At 44.6% G+C, this 16,652-nt stretch overlaps 2 protein-coding genes across 2 annotated transcripts; one reads left to right on the top strand and one right to left on the bottom strand.

Annotated features, from left to right (window-relative positions):
- Positions 1-1,838: 1,838 nt before the first annotated feature.
- On the top strand, positions 1,839-5,055 carry LOC136511594 (uncharacterized). Its single transcript, XM_066505636.1, has 3 exons — positions 1,839-2,040; positions 3,414-3,764; positions 3,856-5,055. Exons 1-3 carry the CDS (start codon positions 2,023-2,025, stop codon positions 4,594-4,596), a joined length of 1,110 nt encoding a protein of 369 aa, XP_066361733.1. The 5' UTR covers positions 1,839-2,022; the 3' UTR covers positions 4,597-5,055.
- A 1,654-nt stretch (positions 5,056-6,709) lies between these two features.
- Positions 6,710-10,748, bottom strand: LOC136511595 (F-box protein At5g46170-like). Its single transcript, XM_066505637.1, has 2 exons — positions 9,325-10,748; positions 6,710-7,076 (listed from the first exon to the last, which is right to left on the bottom strand). Exon 1 carries the CDS (start codon positions 10,593-10,595, stop codon positions 9,366-9,368), a length of 1,230 nt encoding a protein of 409 aa, XP_066361734.1. The 5' UTR covers positions 10,596-10,748; the 3' UTR covers positions 6,710-7,076; positions 9,325-9,365.
- Between the last annotated feature and the right edge of the window lie 5,904 nt (positions 10,749-16,652).

Here is a 16,652-nt window from a genome sequence, read left to right as displayed (position 1 = left end):
CGATGGAGCAGTCTTGTCCTCGGTGCACTGGAGCGACGCGCCGGTCACGCCCTGATCCTATGCGACGTGGGAGCTCCTGTGATGGCTTGACACAGGGCATGGCACATACTATGGACGACGTGCCGATCGCTGTATGTTGACAACGTAGAGAGCCGAGGCCCAGTTGGTGCAGAGGCTATACTATTGCGGGGGGGGGGGGGGGGGCTCGACGGGCGCGAGACCCGAGAATATGGGGTTGCGAAAGCGGGTAGCCGAGGCTCGGAGGGAGCAGTTGGTCTTATACGCTGATTCCGAGGCTATAGGGACCCGGACTTGACTCTCCACGCCGCGCTGTCCTCAGAGCAGGTGGGGTTAGGCAGCACAGTGCAACACGGGCGTCAGTCATGGGCATAGTGTTGAGCACAGTGGCCGGTAACCCCTGCCTCGTCCTTTCCCGGGCGGTATGGCATCGATGTGGCTCCCATCTCGTCGGCCATTCCACTGTATTGAGCCATCGTTCGACTGACGTCGCGGGAGTGATTGGGCGCGTTGGTTGGATGTGACGTCCTCGTCCAAGGCCTCATGGTGCGGGGCCTCGGGCGAGGTGGAGGCGACAGGGTTGATGCCGAGCCGGCCTCGAGCGAGTTAGAGAATCGATACCTCGTCCGAGGCCTTACGTGCGGGGCCTCTGGTGAGGCGAAGAATCGATACCTCATCCGAGGCCTTACGTGCGGGGCCTCGAGCGAGGCGGAGAATCGATACCTCGTCTGAGGCCTTACGTGCGGGGCCTCGGGTGAGGCGGAGAATCGAGACCTCGTCCGAGGCCTTGTGGTTCCATTTTAGGCCGAGCCCGCTTCGGGTGAGTCGGGATACTTGTCCGAGGTGGGCCGAGTGGTCCAGCCGAGCCTCGGATAAGGTGGGGGTTTACCGGTAGTTATCTCTTGGCTTCGATTTTTACAAGGTCTAAGCGATTTTTTCGGTTCTTGCTTAGGGGACCCCTTTTTATGTTACCCGACAGGCACCGAGAATTTATCGCAACGATCCTTATTTCTAATCTGTAGCTCGTTTTGGGGTCCATCCTACATACGAACACCCATCGATTAAGGCAGATCTACGGCAACAAACTAAGCACCTACAATTAGGCTAAGTGCGTGACAATGGAGGACAACAAGAGAAGAAGACAATAGCTTACCCTTCTGAAAGCCACGTCGGGCGCACCTCCGGCTCCACCATGGCGACTCCCTAGATCTCGCGGTCACCCTCAACCAAGGCCCCTGCTGCACGCGGCCTTGGATCCAGTGGGTCAACCTCTTGATCCCTACCCCATGAAACCCCCTCCTCACGTATGCAGATCTGCTTGGTCACCGCCTTGGTTGGATCTCATGGTCACCCTCAACCAAGGCCCCTGCTGCACGCGGCTTTGGATCCAGTGGGTCAACCTCTTGATCCCTACCCCATGAGACCCCCTCCTCACGTGTGCTTGATCACCGCCGCCTCTTCTCGCCGCCACCTTGGTTCCTTCGGCTAGGGTTTTGAGAGAGAGGAGCTCGAGAGAGAGACGAGAAATGAGGAAGAGATGAGGAATGGCAGACTGTGATTCGTGGGACTTAAGTGGATATAGGGGCAAAACGGTCATCGTATCCCTCCGTTACCGGCCGTCATGCTCTGACCTCACGGAAGTGGCACACAGGACCAGAAAACTTTACGCGAGAAACTGAGGAGAGACTGTCAAAATTTCTGTGACAGAGAAGAAATTAGAAACTTTTATAATGGCCTGTAGGCAAAAGTCTCCTACCGGAATCGCACTGCAGCTCGTGGTTCCTGAGCTGGGACCGAAGCATACATGCATCGAACATTCTCTCTAGATGCCGCATCATCCCGTGCGGAGAAATCCTCACCGAACGACGCCGTCCGGGACGGAGCATCTCGCTCGCCTCCCACCCCTCTCCTCCTCTCTTTCTCGGCGACTCGGCTCTCCCTCCCGCGGGAACCCACCCATCGGAACCGCAAGGACTGCTGCTGCCGGCGCCTGGCCGTTCGCTCATGGCGACGCCTCCGCAGGTGATTGACCGACCCCTCCCCGTCACCCCTCTCTCTTGTTGGTATGGTTACGTTGTGTGCTGCCTGATTGCAATTGGATGATGAATCAGAGAACCAAGGGGTTTGCGTTTTTTCAACCTCAAGTTCTCCTAGGGGATTCATTCCGAAGTTAACATATGCTGATTTGTTGGATTACAGATTCCGGATTCTTTTCCCTGATTTCTCATGTGTTGCATCAGTGCGGATGTCTTCCAGTCCTTGTTAATAGAGGATTATATTCTCTTTTTTTAAAACCAAAACTTATATAGTGTTTGCATCCCTTGGACATTGTAGATGGAGGACAGGTAGATTAGATGGGGAAAAAATTATACTCATCAGCGCTGCTACTTTTTAGCTGCTTGAATGGTGGTTTTGTTTTTTCGGTCTAGGTTGAGAAGACAAAGGTATCGTATTACTTAATGATCCATTTGAGGAAAGCAACGATAATAGGATTGACTATCTAAACACAAGAATTGGGAGGAAAGGAATAATAATAGGATTGACTATATAAACACAAGAATTTGCAAGGATAATACAACCTGCACCAAAATGACAAGGCTTAAGAGATGTCCTTTCTTTCAGTTTTGTCAAGTTTTACCTGAACGCTCTTTGTTCCATGACGCTATCCATGTAATATTGAGGAATAAGTAGCCATGTTCTTGAATACAGTCGGACACAACCGAAGAAATAAGCTAGTTTGGACTATTCATTTGGTCAGGTGAGACAGATAGCATATATTTCAACCTAGTCCTACATGCCATTGGGGAACTAAGCAATGAGCTTATTTGGCCACCTTTTTTGGATATCCCGTCCAAAATTGCAGGGGACCCAAGATGAGATCCATATTTTAAGGTATGGCAATCCAAATTGTCGAATTTTGTAATATATTACAAAGTTTTGTAATATATTGACCATATAGGATTGTATTGGAGCAATTGATGGGACAGATACAAGAGCATATACCAGAGGATAATTGGACACCAAAGCCACGGAGGACAGCACGAGAAAAAGCAAATAACCATAGGTTAATGATAGAAAAGAGACAAATGATTGCTGAGAGAATGTGGGCAGATCGTTAAAATCACCGTGACAACGAAATACTAATATGTAGTGCTTTATGTAATAGTGAACTAGTAACGACATGGACCTTGTCCTGCTTGTTTTCTTAATGCGATGTACTACTGATGTTGTGAACAAATCTTCAGTATTGCCATTGCAATAATCGGACCTTGGGCTTTTTGTATTAATTAATGTGTGTGCTTTTCTCTTATTTACTGCATCCCTGCATTTTTTTCCTATTGAGTCTTTGTAACAATTTATCTTGGTGCTCATTGTCATTTTTTACAACTTCACAGGAGATGGACCTAGAGCAACATGGGGACAACATGGCAGGCAAGGGTGGAGCTGGACAGGTCTATTGGTCCAACGCAATGTCTAGTTTTGTACTCAAATATTTGGCTGACCTAGTTGCGAGTGGAACTAAAACCACGAGTGGCTTCAAGCAAGCTCATCTTAACAGTTGTGCTAGAGCTTTGTATGAGAAGCTGGGTGTCCAGCACACCGGTGGACAAGTTGGTAACCATCTTAGGAAGTGGAAAAGGATTTATGCAAAGATTGAGAAGCTGAAGAACTTGAATGGAGCTGTTTGGGATGAACATAATTGCATAATCAGTCTTGATGCAGAGCATTACAATAATCATATTAAGGCAAGTAATCAGTATCTTCTTATAGTTTGATTGTTGCAATTTTAGGTGCAGCACATATTATTCCTACCATGATATGGGTTTTGACTTGTAGGACCACCGTGAAGATGCCAACTACTTGAACATTCCGATTGAGCAATATCATGAGATGGCCACCATATGTGGCAAAAATTTGGCAGCCGCTGCATATGCTAAAGGGTCAAATGAGCCACTTGGTGTTGAAGTGACTGAAACATATAGTGCACCAACTGTGGCTGAAACCAGTGCATATGCTAAAGGATCAAATGAGCCACTTGGTGTTGAAGTGACTGAAACAGATAATGCACCAATTGTGACTGAAACAGATAAGGCACCAATTGTGACTGAAACAGATAATGCACCAACTGTGACTGGAACAGATAATGCACCAACTGTGACTGGAACAGATAATGCACCAAAACCCACGTCTAGTGAGCCAAGTGAACAAATTGGTGTTGATGACGGAACAAACTCAGGCAACAATGGTGCAGAGTCCTCAGGTACTAAACAGCCACCATCAAAGAAGCAGAGGATATATACTGATGATGACTTGGTTGTGATAATGAGTCGGACCCTTGGCGAACTTGCTTCGTCTATAAAAAAGCTTTCTGAACAACCTGACCTTCCTGTTCCAAAGGGGTTGTATGAAGAGCTAAAGAGCATCCCAGGGTTTGAGGAGGCACGTCTTGAGCACTACTATGCTTATCTGTGTGAGAATCCTCCACTTGCAAGGGCATTTTATGCACTGCCTCAACTTTCTAGCAAAGTTATATGGGTGGCTAGGTACATCAAGAATCAAAGGTCCGGACTAATATAAGTACTCTGATGATGTGGTGGTATTTTGGTCTAATCACTAGGGATGGAAAAAAAAACTTTGTGCGATGTGATGGTTTGGTAGTATGGAGGGTGGTAGTGTGACTCTAGTCTGTATGGAACAACCTGGATAGCCTACAGAGTACTCTTTTGTTGTATGGCAGTATGGAATGTGATTATAGCAGGGACCTTTTAATATAACATAATGTAGATCAGTGGTGAATTGCCTTGCTTACATTTATTCTTCATTATCGATTGTTATTGTTTTCAAACAACAATTTTTCCCCAAATGTGTGAATGGACCTATATAACCAACCAAACATGATTTGTACCAACTCATACCATACCATACAGCCATCTAAACAAAAATCATTGTACCAACTCATACCATACCATACAGCCATCTAAACAAAAATCATGTATCGTCAGGTAACCAAATAATCAACCTGTACCATCTCACCCAAAAATTATGAATCGTCAGGTAACCAAACAATCAACCTATAGCATCTCACCCCAGATTTGTCCTGTCCATCCTCTTCTCAACCAGTATGCCATCCTCTTCGGCTCTTTCCATCCAGGATGGTCCATCCCATTCACCTCCATACACCCAACCAACACTGCTCGCATTTCGCAACACATGTTCATCTTTCACTTCGTCCAACACTGTTCATCTTTCACTTCGTCCAATACTGCCTGTATCTTGCAACACATGTCCATCTTTCATTTCATCCGGCCCCAATGTGTGTTCAGGATTCAGACACTGATCAGGTAGCCTCGAAACCGCGTCTCACACATGTTCATCCTTCACTTCCTCTGTCTCCAAGGTGCATTAAGGATTCAGACACTGAATCAGGTAGCTTCGAAACCGCGTCTCCAAGCCGGCATTCTTCCACTTGTGCTCGTGCTGTCGTGCACAACAGGGAGCTCGGAGATGAATGACGTGTGTGCTCATGAGTGGCGGACTCATCTGCCGATTCTCCCTTGCTGGTTTCATTTCCTGTTGATCTGTCCATTCAGGAGTAGTTCATTTCAGCCTTTAGACAGTAAGGTGTCAAGGTGTCGCATTGTTCGTCGCGAAGCCAGCATTGACGTTAACGATTCATGGAGTTGCCCAGATTGCGTACTGAAAACAACACGGAATTTCAGGTTGGAGTGGGGTGGGTCGGTGTTTCAAAAACCCAAATACCTGACCATTCCCTATGATCGTACTACCATGGAGAAGTTCGCTACACGATATACCAAGCACCACGCCACGCAATATTTCAGATTTAAAACAAGCTGCGCAAGAAAAGCTTTGGGGAAAAAAATCAGAGCCAGTGAGTAGGGCGTCAGACCACCATTTCTTTAAAAAAATCCTGAACGAGCAAAGGTAGCGAGTTTCTAAGGTGCTGAATTGCTGATCAACCGGCCTGTGGCGTGGATCAATATGAATCGATTCTAGCTCGTTTCCCCACATGAATCTCTCTAGCCATTACCGCTTCTCATTTCTCCACATGAATCTCCATCATCCAACTATTACCTAGCTGTAGGAAAGATGCTTATTTCTCCACGTTCATCATCCATGATCCATACATTCATTTGTGTGCGCAACTGAAGTCTGAACCTAATCTGAACTTCACTTTCTGATAACAACGCTAAAATTGATGCAGCATTCTCGACCCTGTCCACATAACATACTGGAGGACTGCTCCTGGAGGACAAACCCCATGACAATTTCAGTTTCTGGGACCTTTCTTCTGGCTGTTTCTGTAAGATTTGCCGGCTTTGTGTTGAGCCTGGCCTGTTGGTCTGATTATCACTGTATCGTCTTTTGGCATGCACTGCTCTATGAGCTGGGGACGTTAAGGCTAGCGTCGTAAGTCTGCTAAGTCTGGCATGCCTTTTTCCCTTTTGTCTGAAACAGTCTACAAAACTCTGTATTTCCGTTGAATCTTAATGGAAATGGGTGATGCCTCCGGTTTGAAAAAAAAAAAACATACTGGAGGACTTATAGGCACATGATATAGGGCTACAACATTTCCAGATTCACGGTAGAAGGATACAACATTTCCAAACCCGTTTGAAGTACCAGCAACAATTTTATAGCTTTCGCTCACGCCAAATCTACGAGTCCACTCTTGACACACATTGATATACAGAGCACATTGGATGCTATTCTGCAAACAAGTAGCACAATGCAATGCCACAATCCAAAAGTAGAAATTACATAAGGTTAGTACCTTGAGGTGGATACATATATAGAAAAAAAAAACTATCTATGCCACATCTGATCTCAGAGAACACCGTCAACTCAACTATGGCTTTGCCTTTCAACTCCAACATCATAAATTAACACAGTTTCTGTTTGATTTCATCCATGTTCTTGCTGACAGATGCTCAACAAGAAAAGGCACACAATAGCACATACTTGGCACATCCAAAGTAGGCGCAGATTGGTGCATAAAAGGCATCCAGAACCTTCTCCACATCAGTAGTTATAACATCCTGGCAAAAGAAAATAAGAAGATTTAAGTAGCAGGCCAGAAGTGTTAATTTCACTGGGGGGTTAAGGGCTTCCGGACTTGAATACTGCTTGCTAAAAACTCCACGTCAAATATAATGACTACTTACGTTGTTGGAACAATTGTTGACCTACTAAATCCAATAGGCAAAATAGAAGCATAGCATACATCCATTCTTGCTTTTGTTTGGCTTATGCCATGCATATGTTTGCGAGTTAACATGGCAATGAACAATAAATGAAGTAAACTTAATAAAATTTAAACATAAAACCATAAGATCAACTTGGGAAAATACTCAGGAGGGCTCCAAAGTTTGCTAGGACCCATGAAGTAATTGGGCGTACCCAGTGCGGAGAGCTCCCGCTCTGTGCGGCGTCTAGGGAAGGGTGTCAGTGGCAAGCCTTACCCTCGCCTGTGCAATGCGAGGAGACCGCGACTCGAACCCGGGACCTTACGGTCACAGGCGGTAAGACTACCGCTTGCACCAGGCCCGCCCTTCTACCCATGAAGTAACTGATTAACCCTAAATTCAGGTGGGCCCTTCCTAACCTTTCTCTTACATTGCAAAGAAAATTTCCTATCACTATGACACAAAACAGAAGGTCTCAGAGAAAATCTAATGAAGTTTGGTGAGTGACATGCAGCGTGCAATGAGAACTAAGTCATGTGGCAAAGGGTTTCTCAAATTGATCAGGAAAATCTCCAGAAAGTAGTTAAGCACTTAATTACAACAAAATTGTGTCGACTAATGGGACAACCGGACCCTACTGAAGATCCACATGATGGAAAGACATGGAAACACTATATCCTTTCCAGCTGATTTGAATTTCACAAGCTTCAAGTGTCCTTAATATTTTCCCTGTTAACTGGATAAATTTGAAACCAGTAATGGTATGGTAATCCTTGAAGCATCTCTTATCAGTTATAATCATGTGTATGTGTAAACACAGCTGAATTCCACAGATTAGCCAAGCGAGTGTGACAGCCCAATCCAAACACAGCCACATGCTTCTGTAGCAACTATCAATGGATTTGGGGAAGTAATTAAACTTACTCCGCTACACCTGTTTGCTTCTCGATGAACACAAGGCTACTCTTATACCAAAAGGAAAAAAAGAATCATTGTCAATTATAGAGTAATCTACCATTAGTTACTTCTGAACTACTGGCTAAGGCATCCAAGAGTTTGCTATGATTCTGTTGGGATGAGGTATAATGGTGCATCCTCAAAGCTTGGAAGACTTTCAAAAGAGGACTCAGAATGATGAAGTGCCATTGCATAGCAATAACCAATCAAGACATGTCGGTTGTGTAAAATGAGCAAGCAGAATACTATACTTAGCAGTCGTAGCCAGTACAGTGGCAGAACCAGGAGCAGACTAATACAAGTAACCAACATGAAGTTGTAGTAATCTATACTCTGAAAAAATAAATATGGAACAAAATCAAATCACCAAGAAAGGCAAAGATCCCTGTTGGCTAAACAAGGTTGATTTGCGGTAACTCTGGTAAGATCACAGCAAATACACGCACTCACAGCATTTGGATATGGCAAGGTCAATGAGCAGGGAGCTCCGGGACTCTCCCGTCCGACCCGGGTTCGAAGCCTGGCACCTTATTTCAAAGGCATAAGGGGTCTTCTCCTATGGTCTAGTTTTTTTTAGGTCAATAAGCAGGGTATTACTGTATTAGCACAAAGCTACCAACGAAGCAATAAAAACTGTCATAAGGAGCCAGTGTTTAGATGATTTGTGCAAACTAGCTAGTCATGTTTTTTAGTTTTGCAGCCCAGGTCCTTCTGTCTTCTGTGCTTTTGTTTTGCTATATGGCCTTTACAATAAGCTTCAGTCCGCCATACAGCAGCTGATGTGTGGGAAAAAATTTTAGGACACACCAAATAGCACTTGGAATCAACATGGGTGCAGGGTGCGCAGCTCGGCAAAAAAAAGGACACAGGTTTCCACCTAATACTGATCCTGACTGCCCAAAACTTGTTCCGCCGGAATGAACTAAAAGTCTAAAACAGAATTTTGGGTACTTCTAAGATGCAACACAAGCTAAAGTTAAATAGGCACACAAATTCAACCAAGATATTTTGATTCATGCTGTTAACAAAAATGTGTCGAGGTGACCTGGTTGTATCATTTCAGTATTTCACAATTATGCAAGAGAACTCAAACTTGATCTACCAAACAGAAATTACAAACAAAAATCAGATAACTATTGTGTACCTCTCATATCTGAAGCTTCCAAAATGCCATCTCCCCATAGATTAGAATGAATTCATCTCAAGGCTGTAGGTCCTCTGCTTGAGAAGCATCCTCACCGCTGTCCTATATGGCTCCTCGAATGCATCCAACACCCAGGCTGCACCAGCAGCCCCGTTCCAAACTGTGTCCCCTGTTCCTTCCTCACTTGGTTTGATGGCCACCAGCGTTGCACCATTCAGCACCAACCCCCCAGGCAGCTCAATACATGGTGCGTACCACAGCCACATGCTAAGCTCTGGCATGAGCGTCCGGTGTGAGCCCCTAGATGTTGATACCGGCCTCACCCTCAGCTCCTGCAGTTGGCACTTGTCCATGGTGAGCACTCCCTGGCCATCAGCATCTGTCAGGTCCAAGCTCTCGAGCATCCGGTGATCAGCAATGATCGGCTGCAGCAAGTAATGCCTCGCGGCAGCCGCAATCAATGAGCTGATTGTCCAAACCACCCGCAGCTTAAACCCCCCGTTTGTGTAGAACGACTCAGGGATGCTTCCTGAATCGTCACATTCATCAGGCTCGGTGCGGTCATTGTCAACAGTGGGAGCAGTGCTCGCGCTAGCTGAGCCAGCAGAGGAGGGCGAGGCCGAAGCCGAGGATGCTCCAAGGATGACGCAGCTGCCCAGTGTGGACCCGAAGTCAGCCTTCCACTTAAGCATCACGCCGTCGTCCATGCCGAGCTCGCCCGCCGGGAGCTCGATGCGAAGGTGGCGGAGCTCCTTGAAGGAGCGGAGCACCTCCGAGGGCGAGTGGTGGGACACGTCCCCAGGAGGCAGTGGCGAGGAGGAGGACGACGACGATGGCGAGGAAGCGGAGGATGCCGGAAAGCCGGAGGCGGAGTTGGCGGGGGAGAGGATCTGACCGAGCGCCTGGATGGGCTTCACGATGCCGCCGAGCACGATGCGCGCGATCTGTGAGAAGACCCCGCGGGCGCGCACGGACGCCGTAGGAGAGGATGGCGCCGACGGGGAGGACGAGGAGGAGGGGGGCTCGTCCGGGATGACGCAGTCGACGCGGACGAGGACGGAGTCGACGAGGGGCACGAGCTCGTGGAAGCGGCGGGAGACGAGGGAGCAGCGGCCGAGCGCCTTGACGTCGCCGATGCGGTTGAAGATGACGAGGAGGAGCGCGTCGGGGAGGCGGTCGAAGTGGTCGTCGCCGGCGGCCCCCGAGAGCCAGCGCTCGTCGCCGCCGAGGTCGCACCGCCAGCGGCGGGATCCCGCGGGATCTTCGGACATCGGCGGCGGCGGGGCGGACCGGATCTGGAGGGGGAGGGAGACGGCAGAGGCAGGCGTGGGAGACGTGGGCACGCGACGAGGAGCGTAGAGAGAGAAACAGGAGAGAGAAGGAGAGGTGGTGGGCTCGCACTCTCTTGTCTCTTGTTTTTCTCGTTTGGGAAGGGAAGATGCTGGGAAGCGCCTCGACCTTCATAAAATTACTGTCTAGAGTAATGAGAAACTTAACATTAATGGTCAGCTACATGGTTCAAATTGCCAACGCCTAACGACAAGGACCAGCAATTTCTTCATGTGAAATGTACCAAATCTATATCATGACTTTTTCCTTAAACAAAAGGAAAAAATGAAGTAACTAATAATCTCTTTGAAACACTAGCATCTGTGACAAATAACACTAGGATTCAGTTTAAAGAAAAACAAAATCAATTCAACATTTTTTTACCAAGCAATAACCAGCCTTTTTTTGGAACCACAGTAAAATTGAGCTAACCAACATCAAATATAATGGGAGTAAAATGCACCACGGGGCTCTATTTTTTTATATTTTCATTTAGGTTCATAAACTTTCAAAATAATTATCTGGATTCTCTATTTTTCCAAGTGGTTCAATCAAGGTATTAATTTAGGTCCATGATTGGATCTAGAATGAACTATTTTGTAAAGTTGAAGAATCAGACAATCACTTTAAGAGTCCATGAACCAAGATGAGAATGCAAAAGAAAAACGACCAACGAACGGATTTCACTTAAAATAAAAGAAAAAGAGGAGGAAGTAATGCGTCAGTAGTATAGGGTTTTTACTAGAACGAAGACAAGAAAGTCAATAATCAATTGCTACTAAGTGGCTATCTCCTCGGAGATCAATTCCTTATCTTCACTTGGTGTGCCTCTTCGTCCAGCATGTAAATAGTTGAGAACTTGAGGTCTTGGGCTGTTGATGGGTTGGAATGTTATGGGTGCTGCATGCACGGTGCTGATGCGGATGATGCCCATGCCCGCTAGCCTTTTTTATGGGTTCGTAATTAGAGCAACCACATGTATATGGGCTAAGTTGTCCATATGGATAGCTTTTGTGTCAGTGAACTATAGCTATTGTTGTTTCCATAATGTTTCAGCTAACAAGTAGTCCATAAGATGGATCCCATATGAGATAAAAAATTCTCCATTTATGAGATAAAAAATTCTCTCTTTACAATCCTGTGTAAAATCAAGAAAGAGAGAGGAAGGAGTGAGAAAAAGTAATATTTTTTATTTCTTATGGGTAGTCTATAAGCTTATGGATACCTTTTGCTATAGACTACCCTATAGACTGGTCTCACAATATTTTAGCTATCTAATAGCAAATATTTTAATTCTATGGACTAACTTGTGGCAAACATTGGGTTGCTCTTATGCCCTTTTCTTCGGGAGTGCGGGACGGCTGGCAGCTTTGGGACGATGGCGTTGATTACGATTACGACGGGGCATCTCTAGGTGGCGGTGGCGGGAGGGCACGTCTCTGCCGCCTGCCGCAGGCGCAGTGCGGCGTAGGTGCGGGGTAGGAAAACGAGGGCGGAGGCCACCAGTTTTTTCCGGCCATTTCCGCATTTTGCAGGGATTTTGCTGAAAAGGATGTCGCGGTACCGGTGGTCACCGCAGCCGCCTGCAGCGCAGTCGAGCAGAGAGCAGCAGATAACCGACGGGTGACGACGACCAAGCGCGCACAGCTCTAGCAGTGGCAACAGTGTCGAGCTGTTAGGCTGTCTCTGACCCAAGACCTACTAGACTTTAGGCAACAGTGTCGAGCTCTTATAGATCCGTTCAAACTTAAAACGGATCGATAACCGAATACCTAAAGCCTAAAAAAAACCTATATAAAAGACTCATTTTAAATATCAGAACAGGTATAACTTAAATTTGATGATCCTCTCTTCTATAGACCCATTTACAGAAATGGTTCTCTTTTGGATCTTGTTATTGGAGATTGTTAAAAATAGGTATTAAACCCTTTACCTGTAGTGTTATCCAAACGTGAAATGAGTGTTGTATTTTGTATAGCCGTTGATGGAGACAGTCTTAGGGCATGGCCATCACAAGCTAAGGTTGTCTTCAACAGGAGACCTATTACGAAACCCAAACCTAAAATAGGTTTTCAATACAATACCTACATCATCCAACATAGTACCTATATAGAAGACCCATTTTAGTGTCAGAAGAGGCATAACTCGAATTTGAGTATCCTTCCTCCTGAAGACCTATTTACAGACAGAGTTGTCTTTTAGGTCTTGTTGAAGAAGAAGATCTAAAAAAATAGGTATTAAACTCTTTATCTGTAACGTTACCTTAAGAACAAATATATCTTATATTTTGGGTCGCGATCGTCGGAAACCGTCTAACAACATGGTTAGCCTCAACGAAAGTTTATGCACGTAGATGAGGATGCGGCTAAGGCCGCCGGTTCTCGCACCACGTAGATGAGGATGCGGCTGAGGCCGTCGGTCTCGCAATGTAGACATTAATTGATCTCTCTAAACTTGAGCATGGTCAGTAGTACCTTTTATATTCCGGCCCCACCGTGCATATGTTTTCCCCATTTGCTTTAGGTGGAACCAAGCAAGCGCAGTAGTTATGCTACGGCCTCTTTTCTCCGCAACGCTGTCTAGTTCGAGAGACTAAAATTTAGTCGTGTATAAAACTAATTGCACATGAATAGATTAATTAGCAAGACAAATCTATTAAGTCTAATTAATCTATAATTAATAAATGTTTACGGTAGCACCACGTTGTTAAATCATGGACTAATTAGACTTAATATATTTATCTCGTAAATTAGCCTCAATCTGTGTAATTAGTTTTATAATTAGCCTATGTGTAATACTCCTAATTGGTATCAAAGATTCGATATGACATGGCTAAACTTTTGCCCAAAAAAAACAAACACCTACTCAGTCGCTGCTTCGGCATTTTGTCATATGAGGCCTATGTAGCCTCTGCAGGCTGTTCTGACGCCCTGCGGAACCACAACTTAGTGTGACATGGACGCACGAAGATGACATGGAAGCTGAGCAACATGCCAGCGAGGCGCGTTCGGAAAGCCCTTACAAACGGTTCTATCGAATCAGTAGTAATACTATCTTCAATAGTCCATTTAAATCGGGATGGTGCGGAAGTATGGTAATAATTCTATATAAATATGGCAATTCTGTATTTTTTAGGGATCCAACCGTACTCCCTCCGTCACTTAGAAAATGACATTCTCACTTCTTAACAAGTCAAGTAATTTTAAATTTTATTAAATATATATAAGAAAATATTAATATTTATGATATATAATTAGTACCATTAGGTAAATCGGTGAATATTTTTTATAATAAATTTATTAGAGATAGAAATATTGCTAATATTTTTTTATAAAATTATAAAAAAATTGACTAGCACGACCTTCGTAGCGAGTCTTTTTATAAGACGGAGTGAGTATGTGTTAACATAAAAGTCTTCATGTTCAAGTTGGTCTAAACCCCCTTTTTTATTTGTGTGCACGTTGTGTAACATATTGTTATTACTAAGGCATCATCAACAATGTATTTTTTACCTAACTAGGTAATAAGAGTGAGTCAGATGTCAGTAGATATTTAGTCAAATTTCACCTCTTGTGTGAAGGTAAATAAGATGAGCCCTATCTCATCCTCAGACCAAACGCACCCTAAACAACACAATAAAATCTCGTTCATATCGATCCTTCTGCTATCAGGATGAGCACTACCCATCTACACCTCTCTTCGCTTTCTGCATACCGCCTATGCTCTCATCTCGTTTGATGTCTTCCTATGCAACTGACAACAAAAAAAACCGCAGAGGATTCCAAAGCGGGGGCTTCGGTTGGTGCACGTGCTCCGGCCGCTGCCGCGTGCGTGCGCGTACGTGCACCGTGGCGCTCGCGAGGACGAACGCATCGTGCAGCTCACGACGTAGTAGTCGCGTGGACGCGACGAGGAGCCAAACGGTGGCTGCACCGGCCGTCCGGTGGGACGCGTCCTGGCAGTGTCGAGCGTACAAGCATGTCGCTGCGTCCGCGTCGTCGTCCGAGCGCTCGAGCCTGACAACAGCTCACGCGTACCGGCCGTGCATTCGGTGATGTGCACCGCGCGCGCCATCGCCCATCGATGTGGTTGGTCTGGTCTGGTCTCTATTTTTTTTTTAATTTAGGCCATGTTTAAATACCACCCAAAATCCAAAATTTTTCAAGATTTTTCGTCACATCAAATCTTACGGTACATGCATGGAGCATTAAACGTAGGTAAAAATAATAACTAATTGCACAGTTTGTCCGTAATTGACGAGACGAATCTTTTAAGCCTAAATAGTCCATAATTGGACAATTTTTTGCCAAATACAAACGAAAGTGCTACAGTAGCCAAAAACCAAAAATTTTCGCATCTAAACGGGGCTTAGCCCTTTTCTTATTAAAATTTCACGTTTACACCGCTGAACGTCGTAAACCCAACTTTGTACTTTTTTTTCAGGACGCCGTAACGTCTCGGCACCATGACCTGTGACGCTGAAATTGGAGACCGGATGATGACAGGACGACGATGTGGCACTGGCAGCATGACATAGCTCTGCGTCATGAAGCAGGAGTATCTCTGAGGCCTTGTTTAGATCGTAAATTTTTACAATCTGGATATTATAGCACGTTTCGTTTGTATTTGACAAACTTTGTCCGATCATAGACTAACTAGGCTCAAAAGATTCGTCTCGTGATTTACAATCAAACTGTGCAATTAGTTACTTTTTTTACCTACATTTAATGCTCCATGCATGTGTCAAAAATTAATATGATGGAGAGAAAACGAAAAAACTTGAACTTTGAGGTAATCTAAACCAGGCCTGAAATAAACACCAGCCATGGATGCAGTGTCAAAAGCGCCCATGCCTCCGAGGTCTCACTTCGTGCAGTGCGTCAAGCCATGCGCCCAAGCCTATGCTCTCTCTCTTCGTTCCTGTGCATGTACCTCAGCTTGTTGACTTGATCGTGCTGCTGATCTCTCTCTTCGTTACTATGGCGCCTCAAATCCAGAACGGAGGGAGTAGACTGTGTACGTTTAATATTCGGAGTATGTATTTTACGGTCAAGTTGAAACACATATACTACTTAATTTTAGCAAACACATATACAAACGTTTAATATATGTCCTATAAAACTATTAATTTTATAAATTTAGTTATCAATTTTTTATTTTATAAACCTATTAACAGAGTATTCTGGATATAGAGACACAATTGCAATTCTCATCAAGACCAGGAAACAAGGCACGCTTAACTCCACCAACCAGGATACTCCCAAAACCAGTACTAGTTTCTGTACCCTGGCAGGGCAGCAGCACGCAAGCGCAGCCGCACGGGATCGGCACCGCGAGATGGGCAGCCTCGTTTGCGCCTAGACGTCGAGTCTAAATAAGTAACTTTGCTACTACTGTGTATAAACCTGATGATATGGCTTTTGCCAAAAAAAAAAAAAAACTGTGATATGGCTAATATTTTTTAACTATTGTGGTATAAACTTGATACTATTAGATTTGCAATTAAAGTATATTAGACTCTCCTTATCCTAGAATAAGTATTTTTATAATATGTTTATTATATATATATATATAATTATATATATATATATATTCATATCTATAATACAAATAAACATATTATAAAAATACTTATTCTAGGATATATATATATATATATATATATATATATATATATATATATATATATATATATATATATATATATAGTTAAAATTTAGTCACACTAACTAAAAATTGCATTTTTTGGAGAAAGGTAACTAAATTGAAGTTTGATATTGTATCCCTAAATTTAAGGGCAAAACCAAGCAGCCCAACATACGTATTAGACTTCTTCTAATTTTTGGATATAAATATGTGTGGATATGAGATGCTTGTCTTGGAGAGTAGAAAGATTTATCATGAAATGTGTGTGGATATGAGATGCTTGTCTTGGAGAGTACTGTCTCTGTCCCAAAATAACTATCGCCGAGAAACAACTTTGGCCCCATTCGGCTGGC

The sequence above is a fragment of the Miscanthus floridulus genome, chromosome 16, assembly GCF_019320115.1.
Source record: "Miscanthus floridulus cultivar M001 chromosome 16, ASM1932011v1, whole genome shotgun sequence".
NCBI classification, from domain to species: domain Eukaryota; kingdom Viridiplantae; phylum Streptophyta; class Magnoliopsida; order Poales; family Poaceae; genus Miscanthus; species Miscanthus floridulus.
Note: the sequence above shows the minus strand (reverse complement) of the source record. Positions and strands in the feature narration are given on the sequence as shown.